General features: G+C 42.2%; 2 protein-coding genes across 7 annotated transcripts in view; one reads left to right on the forward strand and one right to left on the reverse strand.

Moving 5' to 3' along the window:
• The window catches only part of LOC311144617 (osteoclast-stimulating factor 1), a 30,584-nt gene extending 20,447 nt beyond the window's left edge, over nucleotides 1-10,137 (reverse strand). Inside the window, exon 1 of the mRNA XM_084180655.1 lies at nucleotides 9,920-10,137. Coding sequence (XP_084036781.1) covers nucleotides 9,920-10,028 — 109 coding nt within the window. The 5' untranslated portion in view covers nucleotides 10,029-10,137. The remainder of the gene's footprint in view (nucleotides 1-9,919) is intronic.
• nmrk1 (nicotinamide riboside kinase 1) overlaps nucleotides 1-15,405 on the forward strand; it is a 28,901-nt gene extending 13,496 nt beyond the window's left edge. For 3 of the 6 annotated variants that reach the window (XM_084180661.1, XM_084180659.1, XM_084180660.1), the window contains exons 3-9: nucleotides 12,293-12,383; nucleotides 13,634-13,682; nucleotides 13,912-14,071; nucleotides 14,208-14,279; nucleotides 14,425-14,531; nucleotides 14,691-14,774; nucleotides 14,957-15,405. In XM_084180661.1, coding sequence (XP_084036787.1) covers nucleotides 12,294-12,383; nucleotides 13,634-13,682; nucleotides 13,912-14,071; nucleotides 14,208-14,279; nucleotides 14,425-14,531; nucleotides 14,691-14,774; nucleotides 14,957-14,976 — 582 coding nt within the window. In that variant the 5' untranslated portion in view covers nucleotide 12,293 and the 3' untranslated portion in view covers nucleotides 14,977-15,405. Of the gene's footprint in view, nucleotides 1-12,292; nucleotides 12,384-13,633; nucleotides 13,683-13,911; nucleotides 14,072-14,207; nucleotides 14,280-14,349; nucleotides 14,532-14,690; nucleotides 14,775-14,956 lie in introns of all 6 variants that reach the window. The other 3 variants (XM_084180657.1, XM_084180658.1, XM_084180662.1) reach the window with 2 other exon arrangements.
• The last annotated feature ends 256 nt before the right edge of the window (nucleotides 15,406-15,661 follow it).

The following is a 15,661-nucleotide window of genomic DNA, read 5'->3' on the forward strand; positions in this document are numbered from 1 at the left end:
GCTGTCTGCACTGCTCTCTCTGCTTCACCATTTGCTTGGGCGTAGTGAGGGCTGTGGTAATGTGTCTGAAATCATAGTCCTTGCGTGAAAGCTCTACCTGAGAACTGTGGAGCATTGCCTGTAATTAGAATATTTGGGCATCCCCACCTGGCGACGATGTTCTTCAGTTTAGCTCTTGTAGTTTCTCCTGACATGTCTTTGATGTAAGTTATTTCTATATATCTAGAAAAATTGTCCACAACTACCAAGTCGTTTTGCTTGTTGAGTTCACATATGTCAGCTGCTACTCTTTCCCATGGGCGACTGGGGAGTGGTGATCAGAGGTTCCCTCCTCTGAGTAGGTTTGGACTCTTGGCAGTCTTTGCATGTACTGACTATTTCCTGGATGTTTACTTATTCCAGGCCACCACACACTACCTCTAGCTCGCTCCCGGCACTTCACAATGCCCTGATGGCCATTGTGTATGCACTTTAACATCTCAGTTCTCATGTTTTGTGGCACTGCTATTCTATCACCATACAACACTAGTCCTTGTGAGGTTGAGAGGTTCTGTCAGGAGGTGTAGTAGGCTTTTACCTTGTCTGGCACTTTGGCTGCATACTTAGGCCATCCTGCTGTCACATAGTGTTTCACCATCTGCAGCTCTGTATCCTGTTGTGTCTGCTTCTTGACGACATCAAGCTTGGTGGGTGAGATAGGCCATGAGGTATGAATTGCATCCTCATATGCCTCGATTTCACTGGTCAGCTCTGCGATCTCTCGTGTTACAGCAGCCTGGGGATGTCTGGAAAGGGTGTCTGCTATAACAAGCTGTTTCCCCGGCACAGAGGGTTATAACGCATCATGCGCGTCCTGTCTCTGACACCTCAAAGGCACTAAGTCAAGGTCTTTACAGTTTAATAGTGGAATAAGAGTTTCTGATCACTCTGCAGTGTGAATGTATCTAGGCCATACAGATATCTGGTAAACTTCTCACATGCCCAGACTGCTACGAGACACTCCTTTTCTATCTGTGCATAGCGCTTCTCTGCATCTGTGGCAGTACTGGAGCAATAAGCTACTGGCTTTAACTGTCGATCTTGTTTCTGTAGTAGGACCCCGCCTAGTCCACAACTATTGGCGTCTGCACTGACCATGGTAGGCTTTGTCACATCATAGAATGCCAGTACAGGTGACTCTGTGACGAGTTGCTTTACCTTCCTAAAGGCCTCCTCCTGCACTGCACTCCATGTCCATGTAGCGTCACTCTTGAGCAGGTCGTTGAGTGGTTTGTTGACATCAGTTAGACCCAGTAGGTACCTGCCTAGGTAGTGAATCATACCCAGGATTAGGGCCGTGAGACCGGTTATTGTACCGATCTCACGGTAATTGGCCGTTAATTAACATAAACACGTTTAGCATCTCCTGGCTTCCACACACAGCCTATGCAGACCTTTGGAACATCTACATTTTAAAAAGCCGAATAAATCCATGTAATATAGCCTACACCTTCACAATAAATCCCTTCTCCCTGAGTGCTGCGTGCCCCGAAGCACCTCTCACTCACATGGCTCTCCATCACGTGATCAGGTCTTTCTCACAGGCTACAAGTGAAGACGGACACATCAGGGACGCATCTGCGCGCATCCTTATCCAATTCCGAGGTGCATATTGAAGATATTAGAAGAACTGTCCACAGTTACTTTTCGTCAGCCAACAAGATGAGTAGGCTTAACAAACAGCAAAAGCACTAGTCTATGTCAATCTACTATCCCCCTTAGTACAAAAGTTGACCTATTCTGTGCGAGAAATCAATATTCCAAACATAGTCTGGGACAGTTGTGGGATGCGATAGATCCCAAATTAATACAACCACTAGCATCAAAACCCCTTTTTAACGCAATGAGGCTGATGCAACAGATCAACACGTTTAGCTTAAAATGTTGATAAACTATTTCTTCATATTATAAGCCCAGCAATGCACACACGGCAGTAGGCTACGAGCACGAATGTTCCATTAGTGGGAAAACACGATTATCAAAAGTGACCGAAAATGCGATTATGCATGTAATGCTTTTATTATAAAAGGTGAATTTTTATGGTGAAAATTATCTTCCCCAAACTTGAAACTCACACGCTGCTTATGTATGCCAGTTAGGCTCTACACCCCTTGTAAAGCGGATGAATGTGCCTAATTTTAAGAAGTTATTTGGCCACTTTAGTTGTGATACAAACCTTATCAAAGCACATAGGCCTATGGGCTAGGCTACATGAGGTGTGCAACTATGAATCGAAAAAGTACCACAAAAAAAAAGGCTTTGTTTCTTGCCTTAAGCTGGGCATCATTCACAAGTGATAGGCTAATATTGTCACCCATCAGACGATTCTTGATTTAATCTTGTCTTTACATACAGTTGAAGTCTGAAGTTTACATACACCTTAGCCAAATACATTTAAACTCAGTTTTTCACAATTCCTGACATTTAATCCGTGTACAAATTCCCTGTTTTAGGTCACTTAGGATCACCACTTTATTTTAAGAATGTAAAATGTCAGAATAATAGTAGAGAGAATGACTTATTTCAGCTTTTATTTATTTCATCACATTCCCAGTGGGTCAGAAGTTTACATACACTCAATTAGTATTTGGTAGCATTGCCTTTAAATTATTTAACTTGGGTCAAACGTTTCGGGTAGCCTTCCACAAGCTTCCAACAATAAGTTGGGTGACTTCTGGCCCATTCCTCCTGACAGAGCTGGTGTAACTGAGTCAGGTTTGTAGGCCTCCTTGCTCGCACACGCTTTTTCAGTTCTGCCCACAACTTTTCTATAGGATTGAGGTCAGGGCTTTTTGATGGCCACTCCAATACCTTGACTTTGTTGTCCTGAAGCCATTTTGCCACAACTTTGGAAGTATGCTTGGGGTCATTGTCCATTTGGAAGAACCATTTGCGACCAAGCTTTAACTTCCTGACTGATGTCTTGAGATGTTGCTTCAATATATCCACATAATTTTCCTTCCTCATGATGCCATCTATTTTGTGAAATGCACCAGTCCCTCCTGCAGCAAAGCACCCCCACAGCATGATGCTGCCACCCCCGTGCTTCACGGTTGGGATGGTGTTCTTCCGCTTGCAAGGTACCCCCTTTTTCCTCCAAACATAACGATGGTCATTATGGCCAAACAGTTCTATTTTTGTTTCATCAGACCAGAGGACATTTCTCCAAAAAGTACGATCTTTGTCCCCATGTGCAGTTGCAAACCGTAGTCTGGCTTTTTTATGGCGGTTTTGGAGCAGTGGCTTCTTCCTTGCTGAGCGGCCTATCAGGTTATGTCGATATAGGACTCGTCTTACTGTGGATATAGATACTTTTGTACCTGTTTCCTCTAGCATCTTCACAAGGTCCATTGCTGTTGTTCTGGGATCGATTTGCACTTTTCGCACCAAAGTACGTTCATCTCTAGGAGACAGAACGTGTCTCCTTCCTGAGCGGTATGATGGCTGCGTGGTCCCATGGTGTTTATACTTGCGTACTATTGTTTGTACAGATGAATGTGGTACCTTCAGGCATTTGGAAATTGCTCCCAAGGATGAACCAGACTTGTGGAGGTTTACAATTATTTTTCTGAGGTCTTGGCTGATTTATTTTCATTTTCCCATAATGTCAAGCAAAGAGGCACTGAGTTTGAAGGTAGGCCTTGATATACATCCACAGGTACATCTCCAACTGACTCAAATGATGCTAGTTAGCCTATCAGAAGCTTCTAAAGCCATGACATAATTTTCTGGAATTTTCCAAGCTGTTTAAAGGCACAGTCAACTTAGTGTATGAAAACTTCTGACCCCCTGGAATTGTGATACAGTGAATTATAATTTAAATAATCTGTCTGTAAACAATTGTTGGAAAAATTACTTGTGTCATGCACAAAGTAGATGTCCTTACTGACTTGCCAAAACTATAGTTTGTTAACAAGAAATTTGTGGAGTGGTTGATAAACAAGTTTTAATGACTCCAACCGAAGTGTATGTAAACTTCCGACCTCAACTGTATACTAAATAATATGTTTCTGACCCAGTAGACATATTTCTGGGTTGACCTTCAAACCTGCTTTCTCCAGTGTGAATAGGGTTTTCTGGAGTCTCACCTCATGATCCTCTGGCATGTCTGAGTAAATAAGGAACATTTCTGCGGCACTAGTGATTCCATATGGAAGTCTATTGAAATAGTACCATCCAAAAGGCGTTATGAATGTGGTAAGCTTGGCACTCTCTCTGTCTAGTGGAATCTGCCAGAAGCCACTTGCTGCATCTAAAAGTGAAAACGCTTTGGCAGGATATTGTCTATGGTGTGTAGAATGTATTTCTCCCTTTTCAATGATTTGTTTAACCTTCTCAGGTCAGCACATACCCTCAGCTGGTCTTTGTTCTTCTTGGGTACCAGGACCATAGGAGCACACCACTCTGTAGGCTCCGTGATCACACCATTCTCTACTATGCGGTCAAGCTCCTTTGGGGAGCATGGGCACTGACACACATCTGGCTGTGTTTACACTGTAGGGCACTGCATCATCTTTCAGGCTTATTTTGATTGGTTTTATCTTCAGCTTGCCCACATCTGCAGGATGAGCACTATTGATCTGCTTTGTGCTTTTGATCTCTTCTATTCTCTTTACCAAGCCCATTGCAACAGCTACATTACGGCCTAGCAGATGGCTTCCACGTGACCCCTTTATCACATACACTTTGAACCTAAACTGCTGTCCTTTCCACATAGTAGTAGCTGTAAAGTGACCCATCCAGTTCAGTTTACCCCCTGGGCTGTCTAGTTAAGTTACTGTGCTCTTCAGTGGTGGCATGTTTTTCAGTGAGCTATAAGAATTTTCTGGTATGACACTTGTATCAATGTTAAAGTCTATTGTAGTACCTTTTTATGCATTGTTTGAGTCATCAACATCTGTGACTTCTCCCAGGAAATGGAAGTCCTCCTCTTCTCCTCCCTCGTTGGGTGCAGTAACCTCGTTGACCACACGACCGTAAAATGCTCCCGCTTCCTACAGTTACGGCATTCTGCATTCTTAGCAACACATGTTCTCTTTAGCACGTGCCTTACCACATCTGAAGCATTTGCATCCTGTCATGTTCACATTGTGTTCTTTTGCTTTGGCCCCTTTGTTTTGTCCATGCCCGTTTTCTGTGTCTCTGTTTCTCATTGTGTATGCTACTGCACTAAAGCTGTGCACCGTTAGCATTAGCCTCTTGTTCACTAATATACCCTCTCTACCGCGTTGTTGAGTGTCAAGTCAGGTGTTAGTTGAAGCTTCCCTTACAAGTCCTTATCTAATATCCCTATGACCAACCTGTCATGGATATTTTTGTTCTTGGCAGTGTTGAATAGTGTTCACTTTGGCCACAAATTAATTGTCTAGTTTACCCATAACAATCTCATAATCGTTCTGGTCCTCCTCCACAGAAAACGTGAATGTCTTAAACTTGTTCAGCTTCTTTCCCCAGCGAATAGAGCCGAGTACAAACGTGTACCTCTCCATCCTCTTTGTTTAGCTTAGTTGCTATCCTGTAACGATGAAATTGTTGGCGCCATTCTGGCCAGTGTTCTGGGCGACCGAAGTCAACGTTTTCTGGAGGTGGAGACTTAGCCATCGTTGCTGATCTTCTGACACCATGTGGTGTTATGCTTTATTTGAAGAATCAGGAGGCGAATATCACTTTGGTTGACTTTAATGGAACAATAAGTAACATAACACTGGAAACTGTATTCACTGGACTTGTTACGACGGATGCACACGGACTGACTTGCCCAATCACCTTTTATGTGACATCATGAATATACTTGCGCTATAATAAAATAGTTACAATACAACACACTCTCCCTCAGAGAATGAACAGTCGCCCGCGCACCAAAATATATTTTCTTTGGACAAATCAAAAATGACTTTGGAAAACGACTCTGCATCCTAAAGTACCACGGTACAAAGAAATGCTGGTTTTAGGTAGCCCTGGCAGGGCAGGCCGGGGCTCATGATTGGAGTATTCATTGCAGTGTGTAATGCAGTGTAGCCTAGTTTGTTTTACACCATCCCAACAGGGCAAAAAACTTGGGGCTGAGACAAAATCATTCGGGGCTGAGAACTCTACCCACATGTACATATTACTTCAACTACCTCAACTAGCCGGTGCCCCCGCACATTGACTCTGCACCGGTACCCCCCTGTATATATAGCCTCCCTACTGTTATTTTATTTTACTTCTGCTCTTTTTTTTCTCAACACTTTTTTTGTTGTTCTTTTATTGTTGTTGTTGTTCTTTTATTGTTAAAAATAAATGCACTGTTGGTTAAGGGCTGTAAGTAAGCATTTCACTGTAATGTATGCACCTGTTGTATTCGGCGCATGTGACCAATAAAATTTGATTTGATTTGAGATGACCCGTAAATGTATGTTATCGCTGATAGAGTGCCTTGCATAGCTAGCCTAGCATAGGCTCCATCCTCCTTGTATGTACGAGGGATGATTCTCTATGATGCGGTGTGTGTTCACCGAGTGCACAGACTCTGCCCGAAAGCTGGCATTGGGAACAAACAAAGCATAAGATGGGCTACTCCCGAGATTAATTCTACTTAGGTAGATAGTTGTAGCCGGCTATTGACTGACAACAGTAGAGCAGCAACATGGTTGATCCTCGCAATCAATGACATTCCCACAGCAGCCAAACATTGCAACATGAGCATATTGAATGACGCGGGCGAGGTCCAAACACTGCTAGCGAGCATTTACAAAGAAAAGTCAATATCAGAAAATAGCATGTACAGATACAGCAGCAGCATCAATGCAGCAAAAGAAGCAAATGCATACTAGCAGTAGCAGGAAGTGGCAGCAGGATGTGTGAGCAGAACCGGCCAGCTTAAATAGACCGCCAAATAAGGCAGACATGATTCTTACTAGCATCTAATTGGTGCAATCTCAGCTGAGGCGGGCACTCGGGTTCCCTTCCTGAACTACTAAGTTAACATATGACATTTTGTAAGATGGTGATACCAAGGATCATTTAGCTATTTGATTTGGAGTTTTAGCAACCTTTAAGGTATAAAAAACATTATTTGATTAAACATTATATTTGGCCTTACTGCTATTAGCCCATAGAAACACATTTAAATATGGATAAACAGATATTCCCCCCAAAAATCTAAAGGAAGTTTGTTCTGAAGTGTCTGTCCTATATATGATAAGAGCGTCTGCTAAATGACTAAAATGTAAATGTAAATATGAGAGATGTAAGAAAGATCAGGAAACTATCGTTAAAAAAAAATGCATTTAACCCCTTATTTTAGTAACTAAACTATTGTATCTCCATATATACAGTGCATTTGGAAAGTATTCAGACCCCCTGACTTTTTCCACATTTTGTTACGTTACAGCCTTATTCTATAATGGATTAAATTGTTTTTCCCCCCTCATCAATCTACACACAATACCCCATAATGTCAAAGCAAAAACAATGTTTTCGAAATTTTTGCAACAGTAGAGCAGCAACTGACAACAGTAGAGCATTGACAACAGTGACATTCCCACAGCAGCCAAACATTGCAACATGAGCATATTGAATGACGCGGGCAAGGTCCAAACATAGCTAGCGAGCATTTACAAAGAAAAGTTCATATCAGAAAATAGCAGCATAGCGTGTACAGCTACAGCAGCAGCATCAATGCAGCAAATGCATACTAACAGTAGCAGGAAGTGGCAGCCGGATGTGTGCGCAGAACCGGCCAGCTTAAATAGACCGCCAAATAAGGCAGGCGTGATTCTTACTAGCATCTAATTGGTCCAACTAAACTACTGTATCTCCATATATACAGTGCATTCGGAAAGTATTCAGACTCCTTGACTTTTTCCAAATTTTGTTACTTTACAGCCTTATTCTATAATGGATTAAATTGTTTCCCCCCCTCATCAATCTACACACACTACCCCATAATGCCAAAGCAAAAACAGTGTTTTAGAATTTTTTGCAAAAAACATACAAAACGGAAATACCACATTTATATAAGGATTCAGACCCTTTACTCAGTACTTTGTTGAAGCACCTTTGGCAGCGATTACAGCCTTGAGTCTTCTTGGGTATGACACTACAAGCTTGGCACATCTGTATTTGGGGAGTTTCTCCCATTCTTCTCTGCAGATCCTCTCAAGCTCTGTCAGGTTGGATGGGGAGCGTTGCTGCACAGCTATTTTCAGGTCTCTACAGAGATGTTCGATCGGGTTCAAGTCCGGAATTTGGCTGGGCCACTCACTTACATTCAGAGACTTGTCCTGAAGCCACTCCTGCGTTGTCTTCGCTGTGTGCTTAGGGTCATTGTCCTGTTGGAAGGTGAACCTTCGCCCCAGTCTGAGGTCCTAAGCGCTCTGGAGAAGGTTTTCATCAAGGATCTCTCTGTACTTTGCTACATTAATCTTTCCCTCGATCCTGACTAGTCTCCCAGTCCCTGCTGCTGACAAACATTTCCACAGCATGATGCTGACACCACCATGCTTCACTGTAGGGATGGTGCCAGGTTTCCTCCAGATGTGACACTTGGCATTCAGGCCAAAGAGTTCAATCTTGGTTTCATCAGACCAGATAATCTTGTTTCTCATGGTCTGAGAGTCCTTTAGGTGCCTTTTGGCAAACTCCAAGCGGGCTGTCATGTGCCTTTTACTGAGGAGTGGCTTCCGTCTGGCTACTCTACCATTAAGGCCTGATTGGTGAAGTGCTGCAGAGATGGTTGTCCTTCTGGAAGGTTCTCCCATCTCAACAGAGGAACTCTTAAGCTCTGTCAGAGTGACCATCGGGTTCTTGGTCACCTCCCTGACCAAGGCCCTTCTCCCCCGATTGCTCAGTTTGTCCGGGCGGACAGTTCTAGGTAGAGTTTTGGAGGTACCAAACTTCTCCCATTTAAGAATGATGTAGGCCACTGTGTTCTTGGGTACCTTCAATGCTGCAGAAATGTTTTGGTAACCTTCCCAAGATCTGTGCCTCGATTAGGCTTTGGCCTTGTGTTTTAGGTTATTGTCCTGCTGAAAGGTGAATTCATCTCCCAGTGTCTGGTGGAAAGCAGACTGAACCAGGTCTTCCTTTTAGGATTTTGCCTGTGCTTAGCTCCATTCCGTTTCTTTTTTATCCTGGAAAAACTCTCCAGTCCTTGCCGATTTAAAAGCATACCCATAACATGATGCAGCCACCACCATGCTTGAAAATATGAAGAGTGGTACTCAGTGACGTGTTGTGTTGGATTTGCCCAAAACATAACGCTTCTTATTCAGGACATAAAGTTAATTTCTTTGCCACATTTCTTGCAGTTTTACTTTAGTGCCTTGTTGCAAACAGGATGCATGTTTTGGAATATAATTTTATTATATTATTATTATTATTATTTTTACCCATATACCAATAGGTAAAGTGAGTTATTGAAAAACCTCCCTGGTCTTTGTAATTGAATCTGTGTTTGAAATTCACTGCTCGACTGGGGGACCTTACAGATAATTGTATGTGTGGGGTACAGAGATGAGGTAGTCATTCAGAAATCATGTTAAACCCTATTATTGCACCCAGAGTGAGTCCATACAACTTATGTGACTTGTTAAGCAGATTTTTACTCCTTGAACTTATTTAGGCTTGCCATAACAAAGAGATTGAACACTTATTGACTCAAGACATTTCAGGTTTTAATTTTTAATGAATTTGTAAACATTTCAAAAAACATTATTCCACTTTGACATTATGGGGTATTGTGTGTGTGTAGGCCAGTGACAACAAATCTCAATTTAATCAGGCTATAACACAATAAAATGTGGAAAAAGTCAAGGGGTGTGAATAATTTCTGAAGGCACTGTGCATAACCAGATACATAACCAGCAGTCTATGGTCTAGCTACCGGTATACTCACCACCACTAGGGACCAACGAACTCCAACCACCTATCCCCGCATGATAGAGTCCTTCGGCAGGGCATACAAACCATAGTTGTTGGCTGTGCATCCTGCTGAAAGCATGCATTGCATGATCAATCCGTATAGGGCTTTTCTGTCTCAAATGGCCGTGATCCTTTGAAAGCGTTGGTTGGGGGCGATGAAACAATGGAGCACCATTCAATGAAGGGAAGCGAAGTGGGCAGAGGGGCGATTTGCAAGTGGAGCTTGGCAAAAGGGGGCATGATTTGTTGACATTGTAATCCAAATCCAACCTTTATTTACCCGTTGTGATGCACTGAGGTTCCAAACTCCATTTCAGATGAGACTATGACCAAAATTATCCTATTCAAACTTTGTAGTCAATTTTCAGAAATATTCATCAAAATATTGCACTTTTCTGCCATTGCCATAAAAGGGTCAATTTCTTAGTCCTTTGGTGTGACGCCTTTTGAATGTATAGTTGAAAATAAATGTTTTTTGAAGTATAAAAAACAATGACAAAATGTTGTGGTGAAATCAAATGGTAGACCTATTTGTTGGAATTTTCATCATTTTATGTGGTTCTGAGTGCAATATTAACATTTTCATTCTCCCACACCCTATTACCCGCCAGCATCAGAGACCCATTGTCATTGGCTCCATTGTACGGTATACTCCAAAAACTCTCCAACAGAACACCTCTCAAGCGGCGTCTTGGCTCCCACGGCTTCGGCTGTTGGTAGGTCAGGGCCTCCCACTGGATGTGCACGGGTGCGCTTCGGTCTCCTCCATTACTAGAGGAATGTGCCTTTGCACCTCGCTGCTTGGTCAGGTACACCTCAATGTTGTTGGGTTCTACCTGAGTGATTCTGCCAGTCTTGTCTCAAAGATTAAGCCATGCAAGTCTTAATACACATGGCCGGTACAGTGAAACTGCGAATGGCTCATTAAATTAGTTATGGTTCCTTTGATTGCTCCAACGTTACTTGGATGACTGCAGCAATTATAGAGCTAATACATGCCAAAAAGTGCTGACCTTCACGGATGCGTGCATTTATTCAGACTCAAAACCCATGCGGGGTACTCTCGGACACCACAGACACTTTTGGTGACGTGCTGACATCTAATTTGAATGTCTGCCATATCAACTTTCGATGGTACTTTCTGTGCATACCATGGTGACCACGTGTAATGAGTACACTTTAAAACCTTTAATGTGGATCCATTACTGATGTTTAGAAGTTGCATTTTACAGTGGTCAGAAACTTCTGAAAGTGTCATTAATTACGTTTAAACCATCAAATTTGACTGCCTGTGTAGCTCAGTTGGTAGAGCATGGCGTTTGCAACGCCAGGGTTGTGGGTTCGATTCCTACGTGGGGCCAGTATGAAAAATGTATGCACTCACTAACTGTAAGTCGCTCTGGATAAGAGCATCTGCTAAATAACTAAAATGTATATTGTCCATCGGTGTGACATAATGTCCTATGGGGTGAGGCCAATAAATAAAATGGGAAAAAAGGTGTCTTGAACATAATGTAAAAATTATTGTAAAGCATGAGGCAGGTAACAATTGCTTTTTATCTAGGTTTTTGTCAGATTACTGTGAATCTTACTCAAAATGTAATGGGGAGACACTTGGTTATCGTCATTATACAAGGAAATTGTGTTTTTTAATTGAAATTCCAGAATATGATTACGGATTTTAAAAACAGAAGTAACTAATAATGAGTAAAAATATTTGTCTATTTGAGAATCATTAAACCTTTATATTAGCATTAATTGTGATGTCACACCAGAGGACAAATTCATGGCTCCCTGCATGAAATGAATGTTTAATTAAATTGGATTTTAAAAAATGATCGAAGGTTTCCACATTACATTTTGAATGGTTTAGACGTTGTTTATTGCAATTGTTTTTTTACTTTAATTTTAGAATAAATACTTTTTTCACTTTTGTTTTGGCCATATGACAACACCCATAGACAGATCATCAGTCATCGAAGGCAATGGTACAGATGTACATAAGATAGCCTTTTGACAATTTTACTAAGCAATTACCCTGGCTTATATGCATTGATTTGTTCCAAGGAAACCCTATTAGCATAACGATGGCCAAATCAGGTGGACATTTCAGCAATGCACACCAAAGGTTTGTCCTGTGGCACGACACCTCATTTTATCCTCCACTCAAAGTAATTGGAGTATGTCTGACACAGATGAAACCTAGTCCTAGTAGAAAAATCCAACTGAATGCCAATGGCTTAATCTGTGTCTGAGAAACCTGACCTTGTTATGTCAGGCTGGAATCTCAAATCGTCACCTGATTAAGATTCCAGTCATTGTGAATCTTGCCTTGTCATGTCTCCAGGATGACCAATGGGGGGAAGTCGACCATGTCCAGTAGTCTGCACCTGCGGATCCCCAACAGCTGCATCATAGCACAGGATGCTTTCTTCAAGGTCCTCTCCCTCTTCCTTCTGTCTCCTCAATTCACCTTCTTCATGGTCATCTCCCTCCTCCTTCTGTCTCCTCAATTCACCTTCTTCATGGTCCTCTCCCTCCTCCTTCTGTCTCCTCAATTCACCATCTTCATGGTCCTCTCCCTCCTTATGTCTCCTCAATTCACCTTCTTCATGGTCCTCTCCCTCCTCCTTCTGTCTCCTCAATTCACCATCTTCATGGTCCTCTCCCTCCTTAAGTCTCCTCAATTCACCTTCTTCATGGTCCTCTCCCTCCTTATGTCTCCTCAATTCACCATCTTCATGGTCCTCTCCCTCCTTATGTCTCCTCAATTCACCTTCTTCATGGTCCTCTCCCTCCTTATGTCTCCTCAATTCACCTTCTTCATGGTCCTCTCCCTCCTCCTGTCTCCTCAATTCAACTTCTTCATGGTCCTCTCCCTCCTCCTTCTGTCTCCTCAATTCACCATCTTCATGGTCCTCTCCCTCCTCCTTCTGTCTCCTCAATTCACCTTCTTCATGGTCCTCTCCCTCCGTATGTCTCCTCAATTCACCATCTTCATGGTCCTCTCCCTCCTTATGTCTCCTCAATTCACCTTCTTCATGGACCTCTCCCTCCTCCTTCTGTCTCCTCAATTCACCCTCTTCATGGTCCTCTCCTTCCTCCTTCTGTCTCCTCAATTCACCTTCTTCATTGTCCTCTCCCTCCTCCTGTCTCCTCAATTCACCCTCTTCATGGTCCTCTCCCTCCTCCTTCTGTCTCCTCAATTCACCATCTTCATGGTCCTCTCCCTCCTTATGTCTCCTCAATTCACCTTCTTCATGGTCCTCTCCCTCCTCCTTCTGTCTCCTCAATTCACCATCTTCATGGTCCTCTCCCTCCTTCTGTCTCCTCAATTCACCCTCTTCATGGTCCTCTCCCTCCTTAAGTCTCCTCAATTCACCTTCTTCATGGTCCTCTCCCTCCTTATGTCTCCTCAATTCACCATCTTCATGGTCCTCTCCCTCCTTATGTCTCCTCAATTCACCTTCTTCATAGTCCTCTCCCTCCTCCTTCTGTCTCCTCAATTCACCCTCTTCATGGTCCTCTCCCTCCTTATGTCTCCTCAATTCACCTTCTTCATGGTCTTCTCTTGACTGTCAGTTTAAGGATGATAGGGAAAAAGAGGCTCAGTGTCAGTGGTCATGTCTCGCTCTTTTTCTCTCTTTCTTTCTCTCCTTTCTTTCTTTCTCTCTTTCTCCCCCTTTAGGATGACTCTGTGATAGCTTTGGACAGCAATGGGTTCAAGCAGTATGATGGTAGGGGAAGAGTTTCTTTCTATTTTATCAGTAAGAAGATACATTTCAGAAGATCGAACAAGTTTAAGCTCATTGAGTGTAAATGTACAGAGTCATTACTTATTTGTAAATGTAAACAATAATGTGACCTATTACCAAAGTTTACATTTACAAATAAGTAATGACTCAGTAAAACCTATTGTTCATTTGGAATTCAACACTTTAACTCGACTGTATGATACATTTGTAGTGCTTGATGCGCTCCACATGGACAGAATGATGAGCAAGATTGAATCATGGCGGAAGGACCCCGATTCATTCCTAGCATCTCAAAGTCTGAAAACACAATGCTCTGTAGGAGAGGAGGTGTTTGTGCTCATCGTTGAGGGCTTCTTGATCTTCAACTACGGGTAACTAAGAGAAAACAGATCTTCCCTCCTATGTGTCTCTCTCTCCTTCTCCCTCTCTCGGTATGCCCTTTGTCTGATGTCTGCATGATGAGATGAATTATTTGTCTGGCTTTGTGTTTCATGTTTTGATTGGCAGGCCCTTGAACGAATTAATGGACAAGAGATACTTCCTTGAAATTCCTTATGACATCTGCAAAGAGAGGAGAGGGTGGGGCTAATAGTTTTTTTACTCCGATATAATTGCAATGCTTGGATATAATTATGGTCTGTTCAGATAGGCCACTTGTTGGGCTGTATAACCTGTGGCTGATGAAAAGAACAAGCCTTTGGCCCACCTTTCCTGTGATTGACAGCTCGAGGGTGTATACACCCCCTGACCTGCCAGGGTACTTTGACGGATATGTGTGGCCAATGTACCTGAAAAACCGGCAAGAGATGGAAGACATGGTATTGGATATTGGTGAGCTTTTCATTTAGTAGATATAAAGATCTTTCTTTGCCAGATATGTTTATGATAGTCGTTGTAGTTGTTCCTGCTCACTCCATTGCTGTTAACATGCTATTGCTTTAGTTCATTCTATCTGATGCTACCAGATGGTCACTCATTCTTTATTTCCAGTCTTTTTGGATGGATTGGAGTCAAAGGAGGGCTTGCTGGATTATGTGTACAGGGATGTAACCATGGAAATACAGAGACTCATGGGTAAGTTTGCTCCTACAAAAAATAAAGTTACTTACCTACTCAAAATTAAACTGCTTTTTTAAAGTCTGATTTGTGATTAGACACCAGAATGATTGGGCAGAGGGGAATTGAACAAGAGGGAATGGCACGCAGTATTCGAATGGTCTAAAACCTTACATTATTTTGTTGTCTTGTTTTCACAGGGAAAGACTTAGCAGTTTGATTTCTCAAATGGTTGCTGAAATCTGGAAGAGTAAAAGAGACAATGTGTTGAGAAACAGATGTGTTGAAACTTTGACTAATGTTTACAGCCAGAGGAGAAAGACAGGACACACACACACACAGTGCAGAACAGCCTTTCATGTTAAATCCATTTGACTTTTACTCCTGTGAGGTAAATGTTGTTTACATAGTTTTTTTACTTAGAAAGTATTTTTGCAATCTACAGTACATTTGTTTTGTTCAATCTATAATGGTTATGTACATAGTTAAGGAGTGCAAAGTTTATAAGCAGTGCAGACTCTTAACTAATGTTAATACTGTATCTTTCTCTGTTATACTGCAGTGTTAAAAAAATATTGTGGACACTGATGTATGTTCCTGAGTAGTGCCATGGCAGGAAATTAATTGATTAAAAGGTTGCTGAAGTGTGGTTTGGCTCTTAGCGTGCCAATAAAGTAGTAGCTCACTATTGTATTGTTACACATAATAATGTACCAGACATGGGTATAAATAATAATAATAATAATACGCCATTTAGCAGACACTTTTACCCAAAGCGACTTAGTCATGCGTGCATACATGTTTTATATATGGGTGGTCCCAGGAATCAAACCCATTATCTTGGCGTTGCAAGCGCCATGCTCTACCAACTGAGCCACAGAGGACCACCATATATATATATATAT

This window comes from Coregonus lavaretus (genome assembly GCF_964263955.1).
Source record: "Coregonus lavaretus genome assembly, chromosome: 17".
Lineage (NCBI taxonomy): Eukaryota > Metazoa > Chordata > Actinopteri > Salmoniformes > Salmonidae > Coregonus > Coregonus lavaretus.